Raw genomic sequence first — 25,446 nt, 5'->3', positions numbered from 1 at the left:
CCATCTGTTTCAGAACAGGAGCTGTTCTTTTGCATCATTGTGGTACCAGACTTAGCTGCAGACTTAGTAAATAGCTGGAATACAGTGTGAAGGCAGATGCAGCATTCTGTTATCCGAGTTCATGCGATGCGTGAAAATCCACTCTCGGTTATGAGGAATGTCTTCACTGACCACGTGCACAAGATGCAGCTGGCCTTCAAAAGAGACCTCACATGCAAATGCCTGAATGAATGGAAGAAGAGAAAGTCATCAGGACAGAGAATACACTTCCACCATTAAAACCTCGTTCTATGTCCACTATTCATTTCCACCCAGACCACAAAGAGTTACACAGCTTACACAGCTTACTGTTTTGAATATGCAATTATCAAATTATGCTTCATTATTTGATGAACTCGGGTAGTTTAAAATATTATATTATCTTGCATATTTTGTGAGCAGCTAAACTTAGTCATAAACTGCAGGTGGTGAGTGATGCAGAGTGCGTTTAGAAACTACACTGTGAAGCCGAGTTCACTGAGCTGTGGAATAAGGCCAAGAATGATTACGCTGCTCAGAACAGATAGATTATAAACCCATTTAAACTCAGGCTTGTTATGTTATGTTGTGGCACTTTGGTGAAATTAATCAGCTTTTGCTTCAGCAACATTCTTGTTTTTGTTCATTAAGTTTGTATCAGAAAATGTTTGTGCTACGCTGTGATGTGCTACGCTCTGACACAGACATCGAGTGAACCCTATTTCTGTTAAGAGTGTGTAATTAATGTTTGTAATGTGTTTTTGTGTTAAAGCACAGGCTGTTAAGCATTTACTTAATATGAGGGGGGGTGGGGGGTCTCTTGTTATTGGCATTTTTGCATTTTTCAACCATGTTCGACCCGCCTGTGAAAACTGAATGCAACCCCGTTCAATTTGTTCTGGCTACGGGCCTGGTTTGAGGTCACAGTGAGTCCAGACGCAACATGATTTCAGAGAGAATAAGTGAAAACAGGAAAGGGTATTTGAGGACAGTATGTTCTCCAGTACACTGAGTTGTTTCTGTTTCTGTCTGGTCAAACATCTCTTCCTTCCACTTCACGCACGTTAAGGGACTGTTACCAATAGATGTGCATGTATTAGCCAGTTACTATAAATCAAAAGCCACAAACCACAAACCAGATATTTGAATGTTTTGGATGAATGTCTGTTTTTTCCATTCCAGGTTGCTATTGCTCTCCATTGATTTCTGCATGCTAACCAGTTAGCAATAAAAAAAAAAAAACCTTGTGCTATCCATCACAGGTTAACATGTGGTATAGGTTATCTAATTATTACTTTGGGTATTAGGTAATGCAGTACATACTTTTCAAATTATTCTACATGACCGCATTGCTACGGCATGATAATGTAGCTGACAAAAATTAGGCAGACTGGATGTTCACTCAAAAAAATGTCAAGTTTGATACATAATTTGAGTTACGAAGCTAAAACTTGCACACAAAAAAATACCATTATAGTGCTTGAAAATTTCATATTGGTCACTACAGTACAATCAGCTCATAAAATGTCCATGCAAAGCAGTGCAGCTTCTGATAGAGTCCAGTGGTGCTCGGGCCTCAACAGTCCCTGTTTATGTTCAGCACACTGGACAGATTGGAAGTGTTTCAACACCTCTACAGAGCTGCCCACTCAGCTTTCTGATTTAGACATTTCTTACGCACGTCCTTCACAGAAGTCAGCGTGTGTGGGGGCGTGTGTGCGTGAGGGGAGACAAAGTGTATATGTACTGATTGTGTAAACACTCCTGCAGCAACTCCTGTGTTTACAGGTCAAAGGGCGAGGAGTTGTGTCAGGCTGATGGCCATCAGGTTACACATCCTCTCTCTGCTGTATCATCAGTCAAATAAAAGTTTGCTGTTAAGCTGCTGGTACTCACTAGAGGATACTGCCGAGTGTTTTCTCCCCACTTACCCACATTGTTGAATTTAGGATCAAAATTATAATATATTCAGAGACAGGTTACGACTAATTTATCATTTAAGACCAAATCTAGGTTTGACATCCCTCAGGTAACACAGATAGAGAAAGGTGAGATCCATCAAGCACAATATATGAAAGGTCGTCCCTTGTATAATCTTAAAGTAAAACACAAATGTGTCCATGCAAAACCACTCAACAGCTTCTCATTTACTTGAAAAGATATCCTTTAATGATACATTTGGTGAATCATTTCTATTCTGAAACCAGTAAAAACTCCCCTGCAAAGACAAATACACATGTAGAAGCACATTTCCAGCTACAATATCAGAATGATGTAAAGATTCAATGATTTTGATCATGATAGGAACCTCATGATGACATGAATTCTTATTTTCCTAGAACGTGTCTTTACATGGCTTTGGGGTTGTTGATCTGGCCCATGAAGAGGATGCTGCAGGTGGACTTGTCTAGGATGAAGACCAAGAAGGGTCTGTCGAGTTACATGATTTCAGGCATACCGTCGGGCACAATCACGAAGGTCATCATCATCATCCATGCTCAGCAGAGTCTTGTGGGACACCTGTGGAGGAAAGAGGAAGAGGCAGTCAGAGTCTAGTCTGAAACACAGTGCATGTCTAGGAAAGCTGCTGAAACTAAGGGGTCTTTTTTTTAGCATCCTCTGGGGCTCTATGTAAACATGTTCATATTCTGCAGTTGTCTCTGAACTGCTGCTCATGTGGTGAAGTAAGCATATAAATAAACTCCCGTAACAAACCTAAGAAGAAATGTTTGCCGACTTTACCTTTGAGACTTTAATCTCCACCTCGTCAGATATGTCAGAGCAATCAGCACTGCCCATTTCTCTCAGTGTGTTATCCAGGGAGGCCTCAACAGAGATTTTGGCAGGAAGAGATCCACATACCTGAGAAGCACAGAACATCACTATTGTCACAATCATTTGAATACAGAGTTAAATTGCAGCTTGTCAAGTCAAGATAAACTGTGCTAATCATTAACACATTACTTGTGATTGTAAGTAAATGCACATCTTATCTAGTCAAGTCAATCTATTGTGCTGTTTCTTAGAATTCAAACATACACCAAGAAATTCCTTTCAAAGGATTACTGTATCTATCTATGAAGTGTGTCACTTTATCTTCAACCAGGTATGAGGATTCAAAAATTAAATCTGATTCCTCTCTTACCTCATGGAGAAGGAGTCTTGACAGCTAATGTCGTCCTTGCTGATGTGGCCCTTCACTTCCCTCATCTTGCCTTCATCAGGCAGGGCAATCATCATGGAGGTACTGCCCTTGTAGCCCAGCATGACGATTCAGCATCCCAGTAGGTGTTGTGGTAAACTGTCCTCTTCATCATGTCCACCTTAAGTTTGGCGGTCTTGTCCACATGGAAGTCTGCCTTGTGTGTCCAGGCAAGGTTGAAGGGGATCTCCCATTGTCCTGTATGAAAGAGTGGAGAAGTGTTTACACATAACTGAATCTGGTTTATGTTACATGTGGGGAATTTGTGCCTTTGCCTGCCATGAAACCACACATGGATTTAAACTTCTTACCTCTAAAGTAGACATAGTTGATCAGTACCATGGCCATATCAGCCTCCAGGTCATTCGCCACATCTTTGATGTTGTGCTTGGTTTTTTTTAGCAATGTATCTGTTGATCTCAGCTGCAGCCTTAGGAGGTTTGGTAAAGTCAACATTGATGATCTCTCCAGAGTACTGTTTGACATCCTTAAGGAGCTTCTCAAGAGGATTGAAGCCAGAGCGCAGAGCCACGCCGTTGCCAACATCCAGCCGCTGATTCTCATGGCTGTGGCCAAGCATGCGGAAAAGATGCTTGCACGCTTCGTTGACCCGAGTCTGGTTGAAGATGCTGTTACCCAAGCTGGAGAACAGCTGGCTGTAGGTTCCACCACGGGCCCCTGTAGACAGCATGGACAGGGCGGTGGAGAGTAGTGGTGGTGAGTAGAAGATGTTCTTTCCAGCATCAGCTTTGGCATTCAGCCTTTTGTAGAGAGCAAAGGCAAAGTCAGCACTGGGAGGTCAGCTTGTGGCAGCTCATCTCTCCCTCATGGCTGTAATGGTGGTGGTCTGCCCAGGCTGCAGCCAGCAACAGTGCTGCGAGTGCATAACTAAGAAAGCCAAGCCAAGAAACCACACATCTTCAAAGCCTGTCCATACAAAGGAAGTTTAGTTGGGCTGAACCACAGTAGGTCAGAGTAGTATTTAATAATAAACCTTTCAACTGTGACTGTAAAAAAAAACTGAATGAAAAGACACTATATTTCATTTGATGGAACATTTTATCTACTGTTTTATCCATGAAAAGAATAAAAATGACAGTAGTTAATGGTACAATTTCTTTTTGAACAGGACACACAATATCACATTACCTCTCAACAGCTTTGCACTTCCATACCAGCATAATTTTGTCCACACATTTTAAAACCTTCTAAACTTAACTAATTCTGAATTTTACTCTAGGTTTAAGTCCTCAAAATTGACTATTTAAATATGAAAACATCATGATACTGTATGTAAAGCATATTTTAATGAAAGCCATGCTTACCAGTAATGTCCTCTTTGCAGCAGTTTGGCAGGAACTTCACCATTATATTCAATATATCCAAGAGTCAGCTGACAGGGCTATTAAAAATTAACAAGGACCAGTCTCTTTTTCTGTCCTGTGCCAAGAGATTTCTGGCAAAACTGTCTTTACTGGTGAAACACAACTCACTCAACACAAGACGGGTAAAAAAAAAAAAAGTGGATTTTGTGTATAAAGGTTACATACAAACAAGCTTACAGTAATCATCACATAATTACAAAACCATATAATTCAGAGGAAATCAGGGGGCTTTTGATGGAAATATGAAGCGGTTCATTCCAGATATTAAACTTAAGTAATTTCCACTTTAAATTCCTTTTGGTAGAATAACTTCTTTTCATAAAACAGATACAACTGTCTCAGTATTCTCAACTCCAGACTTCTGTATCAAGTACTTCGGCTTTTCCAGTACTGGGTGTTGTGAACCTCTAAGGCCAATATAATGCAGAACACACTAACCAGATATGTGCGTATTAAATAGTAGTAAATTGATTTATGCTTCATTATCCTCCCAAATTATTAGGCTGTATGCTAAATAAAGCTGATAACCTATGAAATCAATTCATTTTTTAAAATGTACATACTGCAATAATTGTGTTGATGCTACGGGTATGATTTTTACAGTAAATTAATAAAAATCGACCAACTGATATGTATGTTGTATCATGACAAAGTAATATATGCATAGTAGTTATGTCTCTCGTTGTATTGGTTTGCCCTCTTATGGACATAATGCGTAAAAATACATATTCGAATGGCTCGAACCTATGTGGTTTTTTTTAGAAGGAATAATCGAACATCATTTTTGGCCAATTTTGACAGTCCGCACACTCTCAGACAATCTTTCCTCGAATGCATTCATAGCGTTGATGCTATGGTGTCCATTGTATTAAAAATGAAAAAAAGAGAGCTTAAGAGAAAAGTTCAAACCCTGCCTACAGTCTCACGTCCGCATACACAGCCAATCCATTTGTAATGCCTGTCAGATTCCTATGTTCAAAGGTGTGAGAGTACGGGCATTCAAATGCTGTTCACATTCTGTTGAAGCATACCGACACCTTAAGAGGCCAAATTTTCCAATCGTACCTTTGAGACATGGAACTTGACCTCATCAGATATGCCAGAGAAATCAGTGCTATCTCCAAAAGCATCAGTAATGCCTGTTTTTTGTCAGTGTATTTTCCAGGGAGGCAACAGCAGAGATGGGACATTTTGGCAAGAACAGATGCACATAACTGAGAAACACAGAACATCACCAGTATTAGAGGTGTTGCTGTGATACGCAGTTGACATACAGCTTGTGTAATCAGGCTGAGCTGTTCTACATCATCAACACATTACTTTTAAATCCAAGTAAATACAAACTCACCTAAATCTATTCAACATTGTCTTAATCATCTCGTCCACTCAGGTTATTTTCATCCAGTCACTGATTATACTGTCTCGCTGCATAAAGCCCAACATATGCCAAGACATTCTTTATTATCCTACAAATAAACACATTGTCACTTAATCTACAACACACTTTATGTACAGCCAGGTATGAGAATTATAAAAATCTATTTGATTCCTCTCATATTTCCTGGAGACTGAGTCTTGCTAGTATCCTAATTGATGTAGCCGTCCACCTCTTTCATTTTGCCTTCATCAGGCAGGACGATCATCATGGAGGTGAAAAATCACATTATAACGACTGTGCTGTGATTTTCAACATCCTGGTCGGTGCTTTAGTAATTTTTGTACATCATCATGTCCACCTGAACCGTGGTAGTGTCTGCCTTGTGTGTCTGGAAACGATCAAAGGGGTTCTCCCACTGTCTAGTATGAAGCAGTAGAAGGTTCGAAGATGACAATCATGTAAATAAGTCAACGCAATTACTTATAGTTATATGTTTTGACATTTTGCAATATGGTATAAAATCATCCTACAATCTATTTAAATCGCTAAGACTAATTTATTTTTCATAGTGTCTTGACCTGTCCATGAGGAGCTGTGCACCTAAACTTACTTCCTACCTCTAAAGTAGACATAATTGATCAGCATTATGGTCATTGCAGGATCCAGGTCCTTCACCATATCTTAGATCTTGTCCTGGGTTTTATTAGCAATGCATCTGTTGATCTGCAGCCTCAGCAGGTTTGGTAAAGTCGACACTGAAGATCTCTCCAGAGTACTGTTTGACATCCTTCAGGAACTTCTCCAGAGGATTGAAGCCAGAGCGCAGAGCCACGCCGCTGACCACATCCAGCTGCTGATTCTCATGGCTGTGGCCAAGCATGTGGAAAAGATGCTCATATGCTTCGTTGATCTGAGTCTGGTTGAAGATGCTGTAACCCAAGCTGGAGAACAACTGGCTGTGGGTTTCACAATGGGCCACTGTAGACAGCATGGACAGGGCGGTGGAGATGCCTAGCGGTGAGTGGAAAATGTTCTTTCAAACTTTAGGAGGGGACAGCTTATGGCAGCTCATCTCCCCCTCATGGCTGTGGTGGTGGTCTGCCCAGGCTGCAGCCAGCAGCAGTGCTGCGGGTGCACAACTAGCAAAGAAACCATGCATCTTTGGCTGCAAAAAATGGCTTAATATCTTTTAAACAGGGCTCACTAAGGATATCATCGCATTTCCGTTCTATCATACATTTTGTCACCACATATTCAAATCTTTACTTCTAAATATAACTATTTCCAAATGTCACATACCTCAAAAGTGGTATAAAACATTCAGTATAGAGTCTCTTGAGTGAAGAGACATTAATTACTATTAATGTCCTCTTTGCTGCAGTTTGGCAGGAACTCCTCCATTATATTCAGTATATCCAAGAGTCAGCTGACAGGGCTATTAAAAATTAACAAGGACCAGCCTCTTTTTCTGTCCTGTGCCAAGAGATTTCTGGCAAAACTATCTTTACTGGTGCAATGCAATTCACTCAACACAACATGGGTAAAAAACCTAATGTGGTAGGGGATTTTGTTTGGTCTATAAATGTGTTTTACAATATATTTGTGTGTTTTGTACTGTATATAAGCTCACAATAATCATCACACACTTAAAGAAATAAAATACACGTACATTAGAAATCAGTGGCCTTTGAGGAAAATATGAAGGGATTCATTAAAATTGTCATTTTATCTCATTTCCACTTAAAAATATTTGAATCACTTAGCATTAATTGGTAATGTAAATCAGGCAGCCACTAGTCAAGATAATTAAGTCAGTAAACTCAAGATATTTTATGATTTGGTTGTAATATTGATTCACGGTTGAACACAAAATTCCAGTTATTCATGACGAGTCTTTATTTAATTTCACACTGAAACTGCAATAGTACATCAACGTTGGCTCAGTGTGTTAACAGATGCTTAAAATGACATGTTTTTATTCATCTTATATACAACAGACAGCTGGATACAATATACAGTGATGTAGTATGTAGCCATTTAGACACCTTGCCAGATTCAGATGACTGATGGTAATAAATGTGTCATGCTGAAGGAATGCAAAAAGATTAATAGACTAACATTTCTGTTACTTGATGATAGATATGTTGTCTTATTCATCAAACTATCCTCTATTCATCATTTCCCCAGTGCTCTTAATATCACCGTGACATCTCCACAAGGCTGCCAGACGCTGAGGTAAAAATGAGCTCATGTCCCAAAGCTACTAAATGTTACTGCTGTGTGAAAATGTAACAAATCTAAACACCCGTTCTCCTCTAGCATGTCCCTTTACACGGCTGTGGGGTCGCTGATCTTGCCCATGAAGAGGATGCTCCTGGTGGAGTGCTCCAGGATGAAGACTAAGAAGGGTCTGTCGACTGTCATGGATTCAGGCATACTCATGGGCATGACCTCAATTTGGGTGACGGCTGCTGCCTCTGTTCCTTTTTCATCCACGCTCAGCACGGCCTGGTGGGACACCTGTGGAGGAACCAGGAGGAGGCCATCAGTGTCTAGTCTGATTTAGAGCAAGTCTTGGGTAACTAAGTTACAAGCTAGCAAAGGGTCTTAGGAGGATCTACTCTATTGTATGTGTTAATATTCTTTCATGAGTAACTGTCATGAAATCGGTGCACTCCTTTAACTCTTTAAATCCCAACATAAAAAGTCACATTTTGCTGATCCTACCTTTGAAACTTTGAGCTTGACCTCGGCAGACATGCCAGAGAAATCAGCACTGTCTGCGAAAGCGTCGGTCATGCCCATTTCCTTCAGGGTGTCATCCAAGGAGGCTTCAGTCGAGATGGAAAATTTCGGCAAGGACAGATCCACAGAACTAAAAAAATAAATAAATAAATAAATAAAAAATCACCAATGTCAGAAAATCAGTGTAACATACATTTGGCTTACTGCTTATTTACTTTACTCGAGCTGTACCGTTGAAGCAAATCAAATATATCTGATCGATTCGACATTTAGGCCATTCAAGTTACTTTCATCTACTCGATCATGCTCTCTGTGTATAAAAGCCCCTCATACGTCAAAACATTCCCATGATCCTACAAATGATTACATTATCACTGTATCTACATCTATCTACAACCATGAGGATTCAGAAATAAATTCCTCCGTTACCTCCTGAAAAGCGAGTCATGCCAGTGCCTGATGTATTCCTTTGTGATGTAGCCCTCCACCTCCTGCATCTTGCCTTCATGGGGAAGGACGATCATCATGGAGGTGTTGCCCTTGTAGGGCAGCATGATGACGGTGGTGTGGTTGTCAATGTCCTCATAGAAGTCGTAGCGGCCTGTCCTCTTCATCATGTCCACCTGAACCGTTGTGGTGTCGTCCACTTTGAAGTCTGCCTTCTGTGTATAATTACCATCGAAGGGTTTCTCCCATTGTCCTGTACAAGGCAGTGGATGGGGAAAGCAATATAGATACTGTATATCAAATGAAATGATAGTGGTTATTTGTTTTAAAATATCATTCAGGCTGGTTTATCTTTGAGAATTTCTATCTGTGCATGTGTCCTACCTCTGAAGTAGACATAGTTGATCAGCACCATGGCCATATCAGCGTCCAGATCCTTCACCTGATCTGTGATCTTGTCCTTGGTTTTACTGGCAATGAATCTGTTGATCTCAGCTGCAGCCTCAGCAGGTTTGGCGAAGTCAACGTTGAAGATCTCACCAGAGTAGTCCTCTTTGACATCTTTTAGGAACTTCTCCAGAGGACTGAAGTCAGAACGCAGAGCCAAGCCATTGCCGACATCCAGCTGATGACCCTCCTGCTGGCTGTGGCCAAGCATGTGGAAAAGATGCTTGTATGCTTCGTCGACCTGAGCCTGATCGTGAGCGCTGTAGCCCAAGCCGGAGAACAGCTGCTTGTGGGTTTCACCGTGGGCCCCTGCAGACAGCATGGACAGGGCCGCGGAGATGCCCAGTGGTGAGTAGAAGATGTTCTTTCCAGCAGCAGCTTTGGCACTCAGCTTTTTGTAGAGAGCGAAGCCAAAGTCAGCATTGGGAGGGGACAGCTTGTGGCAGGTCATGTCTTCATCATGGTCGTGGTGGTGGTGGTCATGGTGGTCGTGGTGGTCTGCCCGGGCTGCAGCCAGCAGCAGCGCACAGATAGCAAAGAAAGCACGCATCTTTAAAGCCTGTGCAGGAGAAATTTGGAGGAGGTTAGTTAGGCTCAACCACTGTAGGTAATAATAGCAGTAATTCATTTAATTAATATTAATGAATATTGTAAAATAATTTAAATATAAACTAAAATAAAATACAAATATGAAGTGTAAAATGATTTTTTTATATATATTATATAAATAAATAATATTATAAAAATAATATTTTTTCAATGGAAGGACAAGTTGACACTGGCTGATGACTCAATACCTTAAAATAAACAGGACACACTGATATGATTTTGCCTCTAAACAGCTTTACACTTCCGAATGATCATATAGTTTGTCACCATGCCTTCAAAGCGTCACTTCCAAACCAAACTTTTACCGATAAATTTAAGTTATTCAATGAAGATTAAAGATATATAAAAACATCAGCATATTTCAGTAAGTGCCATGCTTACCTTCAAGTTCCTCTTTGCTGCAGACGGATCGTCAGAAATTTCCCCTGTTATATACAGGAGCTCCGAGAGTCAGCTGACAGGTTGGTCAAAAATTAACCAAGGGCAGCCCCTCTCCTCTGTCCTGTGCTAAGAGATACTGTATCTGGCAGGACTGTCTTCACTGATGCAACACAATTCACTCAGCACAACACACGGTAAAGAACCGGTGGTGTTTTATTTGTAATGTATTGCATCACATACATTCATGATCACAGCAATCAATACATACTTAGAGAAATCAATGATACACTAGAAATCGATGGCCTTTCTGGTATACAGGGAAACATGAAAATAATCATTGCAATGTGTATCAATCTGGTTTTCACTTGAAATCAAATTCTGAAATTATAAATAATTGTTTTTTTTTCCCCATGGAATAGCATGAACTCTTAAAATCATACAGCCATTCATCAATTTTCTCGGCCTCTAAATATTAGTTCATGTTCAGCAAACAAAACAAAATAATTCTGCCAAGCAGATTAACACACGTGGGTCTAATTCAGGGTCCCCATGTGTCACTTCCTTAAAGTATAACAGAGGTCAGGTTTGCTTTAGCAGTGGTTTTAACTCCTTTTCACCAAGCAGCAGCTACCACAGTTTGAGGCTGATGCTCGCTCCAAAAAAAACCCCAATTGACTCTCATTCAAAAAGCCTCAACTTCTCTCAAGAAATACTAAGTTAATCATTTTTTTACAAGTCATTATGGTCTCAATCTCTAAATTCAAGCCCTCTAATAAGTGCATTGGTGGTCATTTTGGAAGTTATTGTTCCGTTTGTAAGATCTGAAGACTCACCTCGTGTCTAGACAGCAAATGTAGCGTGCACGGAGCCGGTGACGACAGCTACATAGATTAAAGAGAAGATTAAGAAAGAGCGTATCTGTTGCGTGTGACATGCGCGTGAAAAACGCTTCTGACACGGGTCTATAGTAGCTCTAATGTCTGCCTTGTGGACGTTGTTTGACAGCTGTGATTGACATTTGGTTCACCTGCTGCTCACCGACCATCAATTGCAACTCTGGGCTTCAACTGGCTCCAATGCAAACCAAAAGGTGACGTCCCACTTCGTTGCATCCATCTTCATATACAGTCTATATATAATCACCTCCACACACCTGAATATTCGCTGCGTGAAGTGGGTGAACTTTTTGGATTGTTGATTTTTTAGAGTTACACATTCATGAGAGGAAGAAGGTTGATATAAAAAAAAAAGTGATGTATTTCTCTTCTGGGGACCCCTCTTCCTATTAGCTCACAAACGTGGTTTCCAGGAGTCAGTTGAACCCTTCTTGATTAATAGGCTGACATTTCTGTGAAGGATGTGTTGTCCCTTTCATCAAACTATCCTCTATGCATCATCTCCTCAGTGGGCTAAATATCATTGTGACACCTCCGCAAGGTTGACTGATGTTGAAGTAAAAATAAACTGATGGCCCCAAAATTACTAAACCCTGCTGCAGTGTGAAATTGTAACAATTTTAATGAGAATTTTCTTTTCATGATGGTGAATAAGCCTAGAAGTTCTTGCAAAGCAATTTCCGATAAGTGCATGAGACAATAAAGAGATGTTTCAGGAGGAAATGGGTTTCAGTGTGAAAAAATGACAAAAACGAAAATGCTTTTGTAATGGAAGAAAAGTGTTTTATATTTTTAGCAAGAATAGCAGAGATTCAGTCACAGGGATAAATTACTACCATTTAAATGTTGTTCATTTTCATCATTTTGTGAAAATGGAGAAATAATTACAAAATCATCCTGTAATGGCTGGAGAATTGAAAGTAAAACACACTGCACTCTGCAACTTCAGGGAAATTTTCAAAACGATAGGCCATACTATTGTAAAAAGTACAAACCAAAGATTTTATGTAATGCAAATGAATTTATCAATAGCAGAAGAAAAAAAAAGGACAAAAAGGAGATTGTGATGTTCACTCTAGTCTAAACATCTGTTGGATCAAGAATTCTTCCCATGAGCAGAACAAGGCCTGTGAGATCGTCATAGATTATGAGCATGAACGGTCTGTCAAAGGTGATTCTCGGGGGGACAGAGAAGTCCAGGGTGATGTCAGTGCTCCCCCCCTCCCCTGACTTGGTCTCTTCCACCTCCAGCAGAACCTCATGAGGAGCCTGAGTGTAATAACACAGAAACAAGAGTAGTGAGCGTACAGAGATACTGCATAAAGAATATGGAAAGTGAGTGTGTACATTAAAGAGAGACACATGGAGAAAGTGTAGGTCATATGTCCATTGCGCATCAAAGTGAATTTCTGTTATGTGTAATAAGTTATTTAAAGGGTAGTTTCATGGTATTCCACTCTGAAAATGAAAAATTGGACATTTTGGTTCTTTCTTAACCTTGACGAGTTTCAGCATCTTCTGTGCTATCCTTGAGAAGTCGGCTGAGTCTGAGAAAATGGATGATACCCCAGAGTTCCTCAGGAGGCTGTCTAAACTGTAGGATTTCCTTAGTTGGAATTTAGGGAAACGGATTTCTGCCCGCCTGTGAAAACAACAATCAATGCGTTAATGGATTTGCTCTAAGCTGTCTTGTTACAACTTGTGGGACCCGTACTGCAGGCTTTCGCTCACTGATGAATCGAGAGCAGTAATTATGGCTGACTTAAAGTCTACTGAGCATCATTCATCATCTAACAACAGAAAGCTAGTGACTGCAGGAGACCAGAGAGAGGGTGCTACTCTGTGCCGTGGCATGGATCAATACACTGTACACTCGTGGATAAGCAAACACACTTCAAACGGGACATACACTGTACATGGACATACTCAAACCCATATGGTATGCTGTACATGCTAACCTTTGGATTAACATGCTCATGCACGTATACACAGATTCAAAGTCTCACGTAGGCTTCACCTAAACCCTGATCTTATAGAAACCACAAAAAATACAACAGCCCTGAAATAAAGACTACCTTTGTGTTGTTAAATGGTCAGTTCACCTAAATTACAGGAAAAAATGAATATTTTCTCACTTGTCCAGTATTTGAGATATCTATTTGACATTTCTGCCTCCACCTAATACATATAATTTGTTGCAGAAACAGTGTTTTGACAGTTTTCATACGTACTATTTCCCCGGAAGAAAGTAGTTCCAATGAAAACTGATTATTCAGAGCCATTGGGGCTTTTGTGGCACTGTTCCTAGAAAGCAATGCTGTGGAATTAAATTTTTAATTCAAATTAAAATGGTCTCATTAAAGCAATTAAAGTGCCACTAGCACTGCAAATGAAATGTCATTTACTTCAATTGTACTGGAGTGGATATTACACAAATATATTTTGAAATCTGGTAAAACCAGAACTATCTCCATGGCTAAATACCACTAGGGGTAAGTAAGAAATTTGGGTGTCATTGATTGAAATTTAGGTGAACCAACTCAATTAATTTTTGCCTTTTTAACCCATCCACCCTGCTTTTCTTGTGGTCTAATCTTGAAGCTTCTCCTCTGTATTTACTTACTACTACTATTTACTATTTAGAAAGAACTTGATGCAATTCAAATAGGGATGCAAAATGGCACGAGTGAAATCAGGTCATATTTGCTCAATCTGGAAGCTACTGACACAAACGTCCATGCAACAAATCAGAAAAACATTAGAGTATGCATGTAACTTGATATAGTTTACAGTTTGTTCCCATTCAACCATTTGGACTCCCCACCTACCCTGCCTTCAGGTTGCTGAGCCAAAAGTTCATGCGGCTATCAGAGAGGCAGTCTTCCAGGGGCTGCAGCTCAGCTTTAGGAAGAAGCAGCAGTGAGGCCAGGCGTTCTGAACGGGCCAGCTGCACCACTGTGACTGAGCAGTTGGTGTCGTACAGCATCATCACTTCAGACGAGTCGTCCCTGAACATCATTTCAACCTCCACGCTGGTCGTAGCATTCAGCTGGAATCTCCGTGGCACTGTGTGGCGCCGCTCAAATGGCTGACGACCTGATTTATGTCATTAACAGAGAGAACAGGTTACAGATAAAATATGAAAATAAATTTGGCAAAGATAGAGGTTGCACACCTATAAAAAACACCCACTGTGTAAATGTATTATCACCAACTGTTTACAAGTGAGCATCTGCTCTTCATGAAAAACAATGACTGATGACAAAGCAGGTGTTCAATATGCTATGCGGTGGGTGGTATTGCACTGATGCAATGAGCACATATTGTAAGCATACTGACTACACTTTTCCTAATTTAGCTGAAATTCATTTTTATTCAGGCTTTCACTTAAACGTGTTTCTGAAGGCGTACATTTCTCTTTTGCAAAGCAATGAAGTGTTTCTTCTGCCTGGTGGCTAATACCCTTAATGTACAGGAATAATTCCCAAACTTGTGTTGAGAATATGAATATGTATGCACAAAACAGTAACTTTCATTGCCCATGTAACAAGAAGATACCTTTGAAATATACATAATTGTTGAGTTTAAGTTTGTTGGAGCCTTTCAAGTCTTTCATCAACGCCTCAAAGCTGATGTTGAAGATGGAGGGTCTGGTGTGCTGAGGCCTGGACAGAAAACTATCATAGTCTAGTGAGGGTCGTCCATCAACATGTAGGCTGCTCCACACCCTTAACTGGCTCCCACCATGGACCCCAACCTTACCTCCAGAACTGAAACTGGTTCCATTCCTACCCTTTTCCCCATCACCTACACCAGTGTTGTTTCCAGCAGCCCCCCCTGCTGTGGCCCCAATCCCAGATTTTGTCTTGGATCCAGCCCCAGACTCTGCCCTTTGAACCCCAACTCCACCCCCTCCCTCCTGCAGCATGAGGTTATGTTGCAGATCTGCGAGAGCAGATATGGTGGCCTCCACGCTCTGCTCTGTAGAGTTGGCTGCTAGCCCCAGGGCCTCCAGGGCCTGGCTCCGACTCTCCGATCCAGAGATTTGGGACAGCAGGGCTAGAGCTGACGCTAGGCCCAAGGGCGAGAACAGGATGTTGTGCTGTTGCTGGACACTGGGCCCAGTAGTGGCTCTTGTGGCCAGGTCACGGTAGGTTTCAAAGGCCAAGACTGTGTTTAGAGCAGATATGTTGAGCTGCTGCTCCTGCTTGACTTCTTGTTCCCTTCTCAGAGGCCTGCTGAAGACTTTCTCAGGCTTTGATGGAACTGACCCATCTGCAGAGAGGCCTGTTAGCACTGCTAGCACTATTACACATGTAAAACTATACACAACAGACATCATCGCTTCTTCTCTTGCCACTCCGGCTTGGCCTGATTCAGAGACGCTGCAGGTTGAACTCACATGAGGCCGGCCCAAACTCCTGCTTTGGAAGTGTTGTTCTTGTGGCTCGGCGCGGGGGTGGTGGTGGTGTTGAAAGTACATCGATCTCCAGCGCTGAGCTTTTGACCCCTGGACAGAGCTCCAAGCAAACAATGGCACCATGTTTTTTAGTTTCGTAGAAATTCATCAGCAATGAATGTGTATGTGCATTTGGTAGATAGTGAGGACAAAGCATACTCAAATCCCCCCTTTAATGACATTTTGGTCAACATGGATTTTGAACACTTATGCAACTGATGCATAGATTTTGCTCTAGTTTCACTGTGTACACTGTGGAAAACCGGTCTTATCTTACAAAGGCTATGTGCCTAACATGTCTAAGCTGCCTGTAAATGCAGTTTTCCTATGTGTGATTCTATCTTGTGAGAAGGACCAGAAGACATATGACACAGAACAAGTATCTGGCTTTTTATTTATATCTCATAGTCAGAAAAATGTCATGAAAAAAGCCTGCACTGTTGATAAGCTTTGACTATCATACAGTATGTGAGGTGAAAACAATGAAAAACACAGTGCACATTTGGAGACACAAGTGATACAGTGAGAGTCTGCAAAATGTCAAAGTACTCATTAAATATTATCAGCTTAATCCCACCGTGTCAATACATCTTCTAATTAAACAGTAGGTCACATGGGATTCTCAGCAGTCAACAATATGCAGTATAGACAGTAGGTCATGTGAGAGAGTTGCTGCTGTGATGCCATCATGTGGTTGATGAGGTCAACTGAAATTGAAAGGAGTGATTTTGCCACAAAAAATAACTAAATAAATCAGAACAGAAACAGAATATATGGACATGCATTCAGCAAAAACACCTCACAGACCAAGTGCAAGAGCAAGCAGCTGAAAATCTGTATAATAATGGCGATAATGGCATTATGTGTTTATCTGAAAACTACAGCCCAAATGACAAATTATTTCTGCTGGCAGTGAGAACCAAATGTAATCATTAAATGTTGTCTTGGGGGAAATTTAGTGACACAGATAAGGAGTCAACCCAGCCCTAAGTGTCCCTGTTTGGCTCATTAGTGGAAACTGGGCTAATAAGCATATCTTAATAAGAAGGGTGCACTGCAGGGGGACTCAGTGGTTCATTTGAGGTAGGATGAGGCAGCAGTAGAGCAGGATCCACAGGAACAAGAGCATTTCCAGCTCTAATGGGGTTATGTCACAAGAGGCTGCTAAAGATTGAAGAACGAATCCTCCCTCACTGTTGGAAAGTAGATTAAACACAGAAGTGTTAGATTCAGGCTAAAGAATAGATGTTACACTGAAGCAATAAAACCAAAAAGACAGACATAAATGTTATCTGTATAATCCGTGTGAATGAATGAAGATGAAGCGGTCAGCATGGGGCTACAGTAAGAGCTATGTTCTGTAAGAGTTTTAAGGGTCTTTTTGCCTTTACAAAACTAAAAACACAAGAGCAAAAGTGTAAAGAATAGACTAAACAGCGTGTTCATCTGCTTGAGCTAAAACAGTAGCCCAGCTAACTACCTGCAGTAGTAACCTAGAGTTCTTTCCAAAGGCAAGGGGTATGTTATTAACTACTTAATTACATAGGTTACATTAGGAAAATACTTGTTCAGAACTCTACATCCAACCTGTGGCTGCTGAGATGCTAATGTAGTTTGGCTAACTCTGTCCTGCTCTTGGTTTAAGGTTTGAAGTTTACACTACAGTTAGTTTTCATCCTCAAATCCTTTTCTCCTATAAAAGTTAAGCACACTGTTTGACAATGAAAGCATATAACACTGTGTTGCTTGTCCAAGTATTTTTTCTACAGTAAGCAACTAAACCATCCAAGAGTTGGTTAGTGTATAACAATGCTGCTCCTTTATTTCCATGTCACTTGCCTGGGACACTCAGTCTTTTAGTATTATGTCATGTATGTAGCCATAACGTGCATATTTAAGACTTTTACAGGGTTCTCATTTTAAAGCAGATCAGCCGTAACATTAAAAAGTCTGCTTGCGACAGAAGTTTCAACCAACTCAGAGTTTTAACGTTGCGCTATCATTAGCTAATGCTAGCTAGATACAGCTGATGATGTTTGTCATTTCAGCTGACAAAGAGTAGAGAAAGTAGTAGAGAAGCTTGCCTCTATTTACTTCTGTGTGAAATTGAAGACCCATTGTTTACAATAATGGATTAATTTCTGCCAATGCTATCATTAAAAACTGCATCATGTGAGTTTTAGATTGGAAAGCTTGACAGGTGTAGTAACAGTAACTATAGAGGGTGGTGCTTAATGAACAATCAATTGTATTTGTACCCATAAATCACTAATGTCATAGCCTACCTGAATGACTGATAGGTTGCACGGCAGGTTACATTAATATCACCATCATGGCCATGAACACCTCCATCAGTGTCATTTTTCAGGGTAGTTGCACCAGGATGGTGTATTATCGTTGCTTTCTTCTCAGTTAGATGTTTACATCTCTCCAGTTCTCTGTCCTTCTCGTCTACTGTCTCAAAATCCATTGAATATTTTACTTCATTAGTGTCTTCCTGATTTTCTTCATCTTTACAATTCTTGGTTAAATTCTCCATTTTGACATCTCTCCCATCACTGTCTTCTTTTGTGCTAATTGTAGGTACACTCGACCTTCTGACTTCAGCCTTGTCAATTAATATTTTCTCATTTCCTGTCTTCATCATTTGTAAATTCACAACACTTTGCTGATTTCCCCTCTCTTCCTCCTTCACATCATCCTCTTCATCTCTCTCCTTCCTTAATCCTCTATTCTGCCCTTTCTTGAACATCAGCAAATGTTCTTCCTCCTCTTCTTTGTCTCTCCTCTCACTCCCTTGTCCATTTTTTTCAGAAAGTTCTCCTTCAGTCTCTACCACAACTTCTTTCTTCCAATAAGCCACTTCCACTACCAGTGATTCTGTTTCATTATATCCATTCCTCACCAATCTAGCATTTTCAGTCTTCTCCTTCTCCCTCTCCTCCTCACCATCATCGTTACTTTGTCCTGTAACAGCTCTCTCCTCTTCATGTTCTCCTTTGCCTCTGCTTTCATCCAGTAGATGTACGTCCAACACAGCTCTGTTGTTTGCCATTTCTCTGAAAATGCTTTCATTTTTTTCCAAATCAAACTTCCTGTGATCCACTGACAGAGCTCTGACTTCCAACTCTTGATCAAAATCAGTATTTTGTGCAAGGGAGCCTTCTTGATGTTTACATCCACTGACATTGAACATCTCAGACACTTCCAGATGTTCTGACTCTTCAATCAGCTGTCCATTCAGGATAATTTCTTCCGCTGTTTCCTCTTCAAGTCTCGGTATTCTTTTTAGGTGATTGTAAGGTTGAAAAACTTCTTTGTTCAGATCCAGGTTGTAGCTGTAGGCATCCTCCTCATCTGAGTCCAGCACTGACAAGTTGTAGATTCCTTCCTCAGAGCTCAAGGAAATATAACTCTCATCCCTTTTTGGTTTGGCGTGGCTCTGATCCACAGACCCTTTTTCCAGCCATGATCGGATATCCTGGCTGAAAACACCTGTGTCCAGCGGACTGGGTGGCTGTAAGACACTTGGACATCTGCCTTTCTTTCTGTTGACTTGTGAGGTGCCCGCAGTTTGTTCAGTAATGCTTTGGCAACGATATGATGGAAAAACGTCGCTGCTGGTGGAGAAGTCAGAGGTAACTGCTCCATTCATGTGACGCAAGGTGGCATGGAGTCCTCCTGAAGATCTTCTAGCCCACTGTTTCCAAAGTTGCTGTTCGCTGCTCTTCTCCAGGCCTCTGAGCAAACCTTTGGCTTCTGGGTCTCTGGTACCAGTCTCTCCAAAGCTGAGTGCCTCAAGTGATCCAAAATTTGGGATCTCAGGAATGTTAACTTCAATATCTGTTGTATAATTCTGTAACATAAGATATATTACAGTTACATAGTTACATAATACTACTGAAAATAATACCCAGAAAGAAGTATCTTTGGTTCTCAGTGTTTGAAAATATACTTATTTGCTTTCTTGCGGATAGTTGGATGAGAAGATTGATACCACACTCACACATGAGAGCGGTATAAATCTTCTCATCTAACTCTCAGGAACAAAGCAAATAAGCGTATTTCCTTAAATGTTTTAAAATCTATAAAACAAACCATACTGACCTCATCTATGCCTGAATAATGTCCCAGGAACATAGACACATAGGTAATGATAGATTGCTCATCTGGTGAAATGCATGCCACATCTGTGGGATAGAACGATAAACCATCTTCACACAGTAGCATGGTAAACTTTAATTATTACTGTTACTGAATGGGCTCTACACATAGTAAATACCTTTGCTGCTCATTTCTAGTGAGGCCAACTTATAAATTGCTTTGCAGTGGGACCATGGTGAGCTTATAGCACCTGTTTAGCTTTGTTGCTAGGTGAAAACAACTGATATCTTGCAGAAAGATATTTGTGTTTGTGCAGGAAAATGGATTTACTATTAAGTAAGCTTTTACCTTCAGGTTCTAGTAAAGGTGGTATATCCAAACTGTGATGGGCTATCATGAAAGCCTGATGAATGTTTTCTCTTGGCTCTCTGGACAGGCTTTCCCTCAGGTCAACCAATGCAGGGTTTATGGACTTAATCATAGCTAGGAATGCCAGTCCACTCCTCCAGCTCTTCCCAAAGTCGTGCACCTCCACCCCAAACCTGGGAGTTTACAAATGCAGACCAGAGACACACTCATGATTCAGGATGTTTTGTTGACTAAAATTACTTTGTAAGCAATTTTATCTTTTTCAGACTCACTGTGATGTGCATCTTTGGACCCACTGCAGGAGAGTCTTGATTACTTTCCCGTGGTACTTTGGCTCCCTGGCAGCATTTCCGCCTTTTCTTGGCAGAGTGTTACTGGAGTAGCTGCCAATGTCATTTGGCTGGGGTGAGAGGTCACTGGAGGAGGGGTAACTGCTCATCGATAAGGAGGTGAGGCTAGAAGACAAATGCCTCTGGAGGCCTCCTGTCACTTCTTTTACCTGTATTAGAGTTAAAGAGCGGATTGTGTGTGAGGTCAGTCACAAAGACAAAACCCATCAAGACATTAGAGTGATGAATGATGAGACAAACCCACTTGGAAATGCAAGATGATGTTCCAGATAAGGTTAAAAACAACAGAAGGGATGCCATCAGCAATACCAGAGGCATCGATGCCAAGCAGCTTCACCTGAGAGACAACAGTGAGGAGACATTATCTGAAATCTAGTTTTTCCGGATGTGAATATAAATGTGATACATGTCAAAACATTATCACTGTATTGACTTACAAGCAAACACACTCACATGTCTATCATCCAGGAAAGCCAGGACCTTGGAAATGTTGTTCAGTCTGAAATTGCGGTGAGAAGACGACCTAAACCTGTAAAGCTAAATTACAGAAGGAACGCTTAAGGGAATAGTTCAACATTTTGGGAAATATTCTTATTGGCTTTCTTGCTGTCAGTTAGATGGTCAATACCACTCTAATGTGTGTACCACTATTGATTAGCTTAAGCCAGCAGCTAGTTAGCTTAGCTTAGCATAAAGACTGGAAACAGGGGCATACAACTAGCCTGGCTCTGTCCAAATAACAAAATAAATCAATAAAGATGACCTGTTCTTCTCTTAACTTTTTCTTGACCAGTGACAGTCCAGCACGTAACCGTCCGTAACGCAACATGAATGAGCAAATCTTCCAAAATGTCAAATTATTTATTTAAAGCTTCAGGATTAATGGGTCTCAATCACAAACTTTTGTCTATATTTATACAATATTCACAGTATAAAAATTATTATTTTCTGATTATTTCTCTACTGAGTTTATGCATATATCAACAGGTGCATAACAGTGAACATAAGCATGTGGAAGAACTGTACTATATCACTATATCTCTTTCCGGTTCCCCGACCCAATTTCCAAAATCCAATCACTTAAATCTGTCCACACACAGATTTACGTATGCATTCAGATGGGCATGCACCAAAGTACCCATAATAATCTACACATATGCACACACACATATACTGATTATTTACAGCAGGTATTTACAGAAAAAAACACCAAAATTAAAGCCTTTTTGCATGCACACAACAGAAAGCACTGGTAAAAAAACAAAACAAGTGTCTGCACATAGAATACAGACCAATACATTACATATTATTCCCAACAAATCTACTCAATTATAGACATATGTGCATGTAAAAGGAAAAAACAAGACTAGTGAAAAGAGTTCAAAAAAACTAAAACAATAAATAAATAATAGTATAAAAACTATTATTATTTAATGAGCAACAGTCATGTGATTCTTACTAGTTTACATCCAGACAGCTCCTCCAGCAGGGCCATCAGTATTCTGCCATCTTGAATGTCTGTGAACAGGTCGTGCACTTCAACTGGAGGTTCACACTGAAAATAACAAAACATAAACCTCACTGGTGATTTAATTTAAAGTGTGAAAAAGTATAATGTACAGTAAAACAGTATTAATGTGTGCCTTACTCTCTGCAGAAACATATTCATCCACCTGGTGAAGGTTCTCTTCTGCACTGCCTTCCTCTCATCTAGAGGAAAAAGAAAACAGAGCCATGGCACAGTGAATATTGTGGTTTTCCAAGTGAACAGTGTTGCATCAGTGCTTTCACAAGCCCGCGTTCACTGTATAGCATGCAGGATAATTTGTGTTGAATGTGATAAGCAGAAGGAATCTGACAGAAACGGCACACAAGATTTTACCTCAATGAGACTGCAGAATTTAAAGATACCTCAGATTAACAAACCTGTAGTCAAATCTCTTTTCATTATAAATGTTACATACAAGTGCCACTAAAGAGCATATTACTAACAAGTTTAAACAAAGTTAATGATTGGGCAATCAGACGCCACACTGCCAAAGACACTTGTCTGAGAAAAAAAATGTTCAGAGGGCAAAGACGGAAAAAAAAGAGAAATTAAAATCGTTCTCTTGCAAACTATTCTTTTTTCAAAAGTACATTTAAGTTCTTGTCTACACAGTGATGTAACATATTAACACAATGGGTCAGTATTAACATTAGCAACCACTACGGCAGCATGTCTTTTTCATTGTACCTTGAGACTGTTGCACATGTTGGTCACGGACTCCTTGTGAATCCCAGCTGGCCTCGTCCTCCATTCTCATTTGACCTCAGACGCACGTCTGCGTTTGATCCATTTTGGAGATAAGAAGGAAAAACAATTCAAAATGTCAACAACTTGTAGCAAACAGAGGTGCACTGAGGTTTCCTTACAGGACAGGATCAGGATGAAGAAAAGGCAAAGTGAGGCGGTGAGCCTTGCCTGAACATGCTGAAACCTCCTTCAGAGGTGTTGATCAACCCTGACACCACCCCACCCAAAGACATTCAGTCTGAATCCTATTGGCAGACTGCAGATCATAAAATTCTGCCCGTGGAGGCAATCACGTACTGTGTTGGGATCCTTAGAATTGAGAACTCAGCTGGGATCACTGTGTAAGTTTTTCTTGTCATAAATCTTTCTGACTTTTCGTCACATACCTGAGTTTCTTCTGAGCATGTTCAGCCCAGACTAAAGGAATGAATAGAAGTCTGCACTGGGACTTTCACAATAGGAATGAGCAGATGTAGCCAGGGTCAGTTTTAATCATGCTCATAAAAAGCAATGTGTTATCTATAAAGGTGGTTTCAGAGCAACGTGTTTTGGCAAATCAACAATTTTTAATTCATGTATAAAGACTTACTGTAGGACTTGTCATTTATAACTGGTATCACAGAAGTCTCATCTTATACATAGTAGAAGAAAAACATACACAAACCTACATCTGCTGCAAATTTTAGTATTTCTGAGCATTCTCCTCTGTGCCCAGTTTGGTAACATTTAGCCAATGAAAAGTATGTGTCATCATCCTCATAATACTAATCTCCAATGGCTACTGGAGAAGATGGTGAAATATCTTTTCACCTTCTCGCCTGAAGGTAGGTTTTATGAGAGAAAAAAAAACTGCATTATTATAATAATAAGAAAAGTGTGAAGGGCACTTCTTTGTGATTCATACTGTAATTTCATGAGGTATATTATTTATGAACATTCATCAGCTTGCATTGTCAGTACGCTGTCAGTAGGCTACATTAATAAGACATGTATTTCATGTCTGGAAAATTAACGATCTAATGGGCTCACTTTGTAAAAAAATAAAATATTTATAAAAGGACACACAGCGTAACATTTTTAATCACCTACGAATCTCTACAGGAACCTAAAGCCTCATTTAGGATGTTAATATGGTGCTCTGAAATGTCTGTAAAGCTGTGAAATGCACGCCGTGCTTTTTGCAGTGACCCACATTTTCCTGCGGCTCTCCGGTATTCTCGACTCAACCTCACCAGGGAACTTTGATGCATCTTTGATGTGAGAAATCTCCCATCAGTGAACAGAATTGCTTATAAGCTTGTATGACATGCTCGACTTTTAAATCTTACCAGCACACGCGGAATTTATTTGAACAGATCAGAAATGTGAAGACGCATAAAATCAATGTGGAATACCAGCACATGAATTAACATAAACTGGAATAACTGGAACGAAGGTCTTATTTGGTCTGCAAACAGCAACGTGTGGCAACTTTACTTCTAGAGCTTAACTACATTAATTCATATTGAGAAATTTCAGAAATTCATCTGAGATGAGCCAAGTATTCAGTAAGAAAATGATTGTAACGTATTATTTCTGAGCATACTGATTAACTACATTCTTCACACTTTCATTGCCTACATACTGTATATCATCTGAGTGTTGTGCACAAATAGAGGACAGAGTGGCAAAATTTGAATAAAAGGTGTTTAATATATCGGATGCAACATTTTAGTTGAAAAGTGAATATAAACTTAATGGGAGAGATTTATGCGCAAATACATATATTAAAAACAGGTTCTGTGGGTTTAAATTTAAAGGATATGTTCAAATTTTTCCAAGTCTGTCTTACTGTAATCACTCCTACTTTTCATACCAACACCAAAGAGATCCCTTCTTGAAGCAGTTTCATTGTAAGTGATGGGGGATGAAATCCAACACCCTCATACACTTAAGACTAGATTTAGAGACTTGAAAAACATGTGAACTGAATGCAGGTAATGTGTGACTTAATTGTGCATATTTGTGTATAAAAAAAATAATCAGACAGTATTGTGACAGCGGACAGTGTCTGACAGGAAGAGCTCCCCCTGTTTCAAACAATATCAGGCTGCCAGGTTTTTACTCTACCTGCCTTAAGAAAGGTGATATCTATAGAACAAGAACATCACCGCCGTGGAAAGCAGGAAATCTGTCCAAGGAACATCGCACGTGAAGCTCCTGAACCTCCAGAAGTCACGCCTTTTCATTCTTTGAGTTGCTTTCTGCCACCTTGTTGTACCCACAAGCAACAGTCCTTTGCAAGGGGCAGCGTCACAAGGCTGCAAAGACTTGGAACATCGAAGTAGGATACTTGTGATGCAAATTTACTCAACAGAAAA

At 40.3% G+C, this 25,446-nt stretch overlaps 3 protein-coding genes, 1 non-coding gene and 2 pseudogenes across 5 annotated transcripts; all 6 read right to left on the bottom strand.

Moving 5' to 3' along the window:
- Window positions 1–2,164: 2,164 nt before the first annotated feature.
- Window positions 2,165–4,401, bottom strand: LOC137169892 (alpha-1-antitrypsin homolog; annotated as a pseudogene).
- A 1,207-nt stretch (window positions 4,402–5,608) lies between these two features.
- Window positions 5,609–7,142, bottom strand: LOC137169086 (alpha-1-antitrypsin homolog; annotated as a pseudogene).
- Window positions 7,143–7,855: 713 nt separating this feature from the next.
- On the bottom strand, window positions 7,856–10,722 carry LOC137169558 (alpha-1-antitrypsin homolog). Its single transcript, XM_067572827.1, has 5 exons — window positions 10,613–10,722; window positions 9,560–10,181; window positions 9,158–9,428; window positions 8,711–8,858; window positions 7,856–8,503 (listed from the first exon to the last, which is right to left on the bottom strand). Exons 2-5 carry the CDS (start codon window positions 10,170–10,172, stop codon window positions 8,312–8,314), a joined length of 1,224 nt encoding a protein of 407 aa, XP_067428928.1. The 5' UTR covers window positions 10,173–10,181; window positions 10,613–10,722; the 3' UTR covers window positions 7,856–8,311.
- A 1,544-nt stretch (window positions 10,723–12,266) lies between these two features.
- LOC137169736 (alpha-1-antiproteinase-like) lies at window positions 12,267–16,241 on the bottom strand. The gene is made up of 4 exons (XM_067573058.1): window positions 15,067–16,241; window positions 14,337–14,604; window positions 13,006–13,150; window positions 12,267–12,777 (listed from the first exon to the last, which is right to left on the bottom strand). The coding sequence occupies exons 1-4, from the start codon at window positions 16,049–16,051 to the stop codon at window positions 12,589–12,591; spliced, it is 1,587 nt and encodes a 528-aa protein (XP_067429159.1). The 5' UTR covers window positions 16,052–16,241; the 3' UTR covers window positions 12,267–12,588.
- A 103-nt stretch (window positions 16,242–16,344) lies between these two features.
- Window positions 16,345–25,362, bottom strand: clmnb (calmin b). 2 transcript variants are annotated; one of them, XM_067573056.1, is made up of 11 exons: window positions 24,279–25,362; window positions 23,027–23,114; window positions 22,439–22,500; window positions 22,250–22,345; window positions 21,244–21,327; window positions 21,035–21,127; window positions 20,713–20,939; window positions 20,420–20,613; window positions 20,075–20,157; window positions 18,253–19,823; window positions 16,345–17,160 (listed from the first exon to the last, which is right to left on the bottom strand). In XM_067573056.1, the coding sequence occupies exons 2-11, from the start codon at window positions 23,094–23,096 to the stop codon at window positions 17,034–17,036; spliced, it is 2,607 nt and encodes an 868-aa protein (XP_067429157.1). In that variant the 5' UTR covers window positions 23,097–23,114; window positions 24,279–25,362; the 3' UTR covers window positions 16,345–17,033. The 2 variants fall into 2 exon arrangements, with proteins under 2 accessions (XP_067429157.1, XP_067429156.1); XM_067573055.1 differs by lacking the exon at window positions 24,279–25,362 and having other exon boundaries at window positions 23,027–24,021.
- Window positions 25,116–25,379, bottom strand: LOC137169963 (small Cajal body-specific RNA 13). The gene has a single exon (XR_010924569.1). It is a non-coding gene; the product is annotated as a small Cajal body-specific RNA 13 (non-coding RNA).
- Between the last annotated feature and the right edge of the window lie 67 nt (window positions 25,380–25,446).

The sequence above is a fragment of the Thunnus thynnus genome, chromosome 18 (genome assembly GCF_963924715.1).
Source record: "Thunnus thynnus chromosome 18, fThuThy2.1, whole genome shotgun sequence".
Classification (NCBI taxonomy): Eukaryota; Metazoa; Chordata; class Actinopteri; order Scombriformes; family Scombridae; genus Thunnus; species Thunnus thynnus.
Note: the sequence above shows the minus strand (reverse complement) of the source record. Positions and strands in the feature narration are given on the sequence as shown.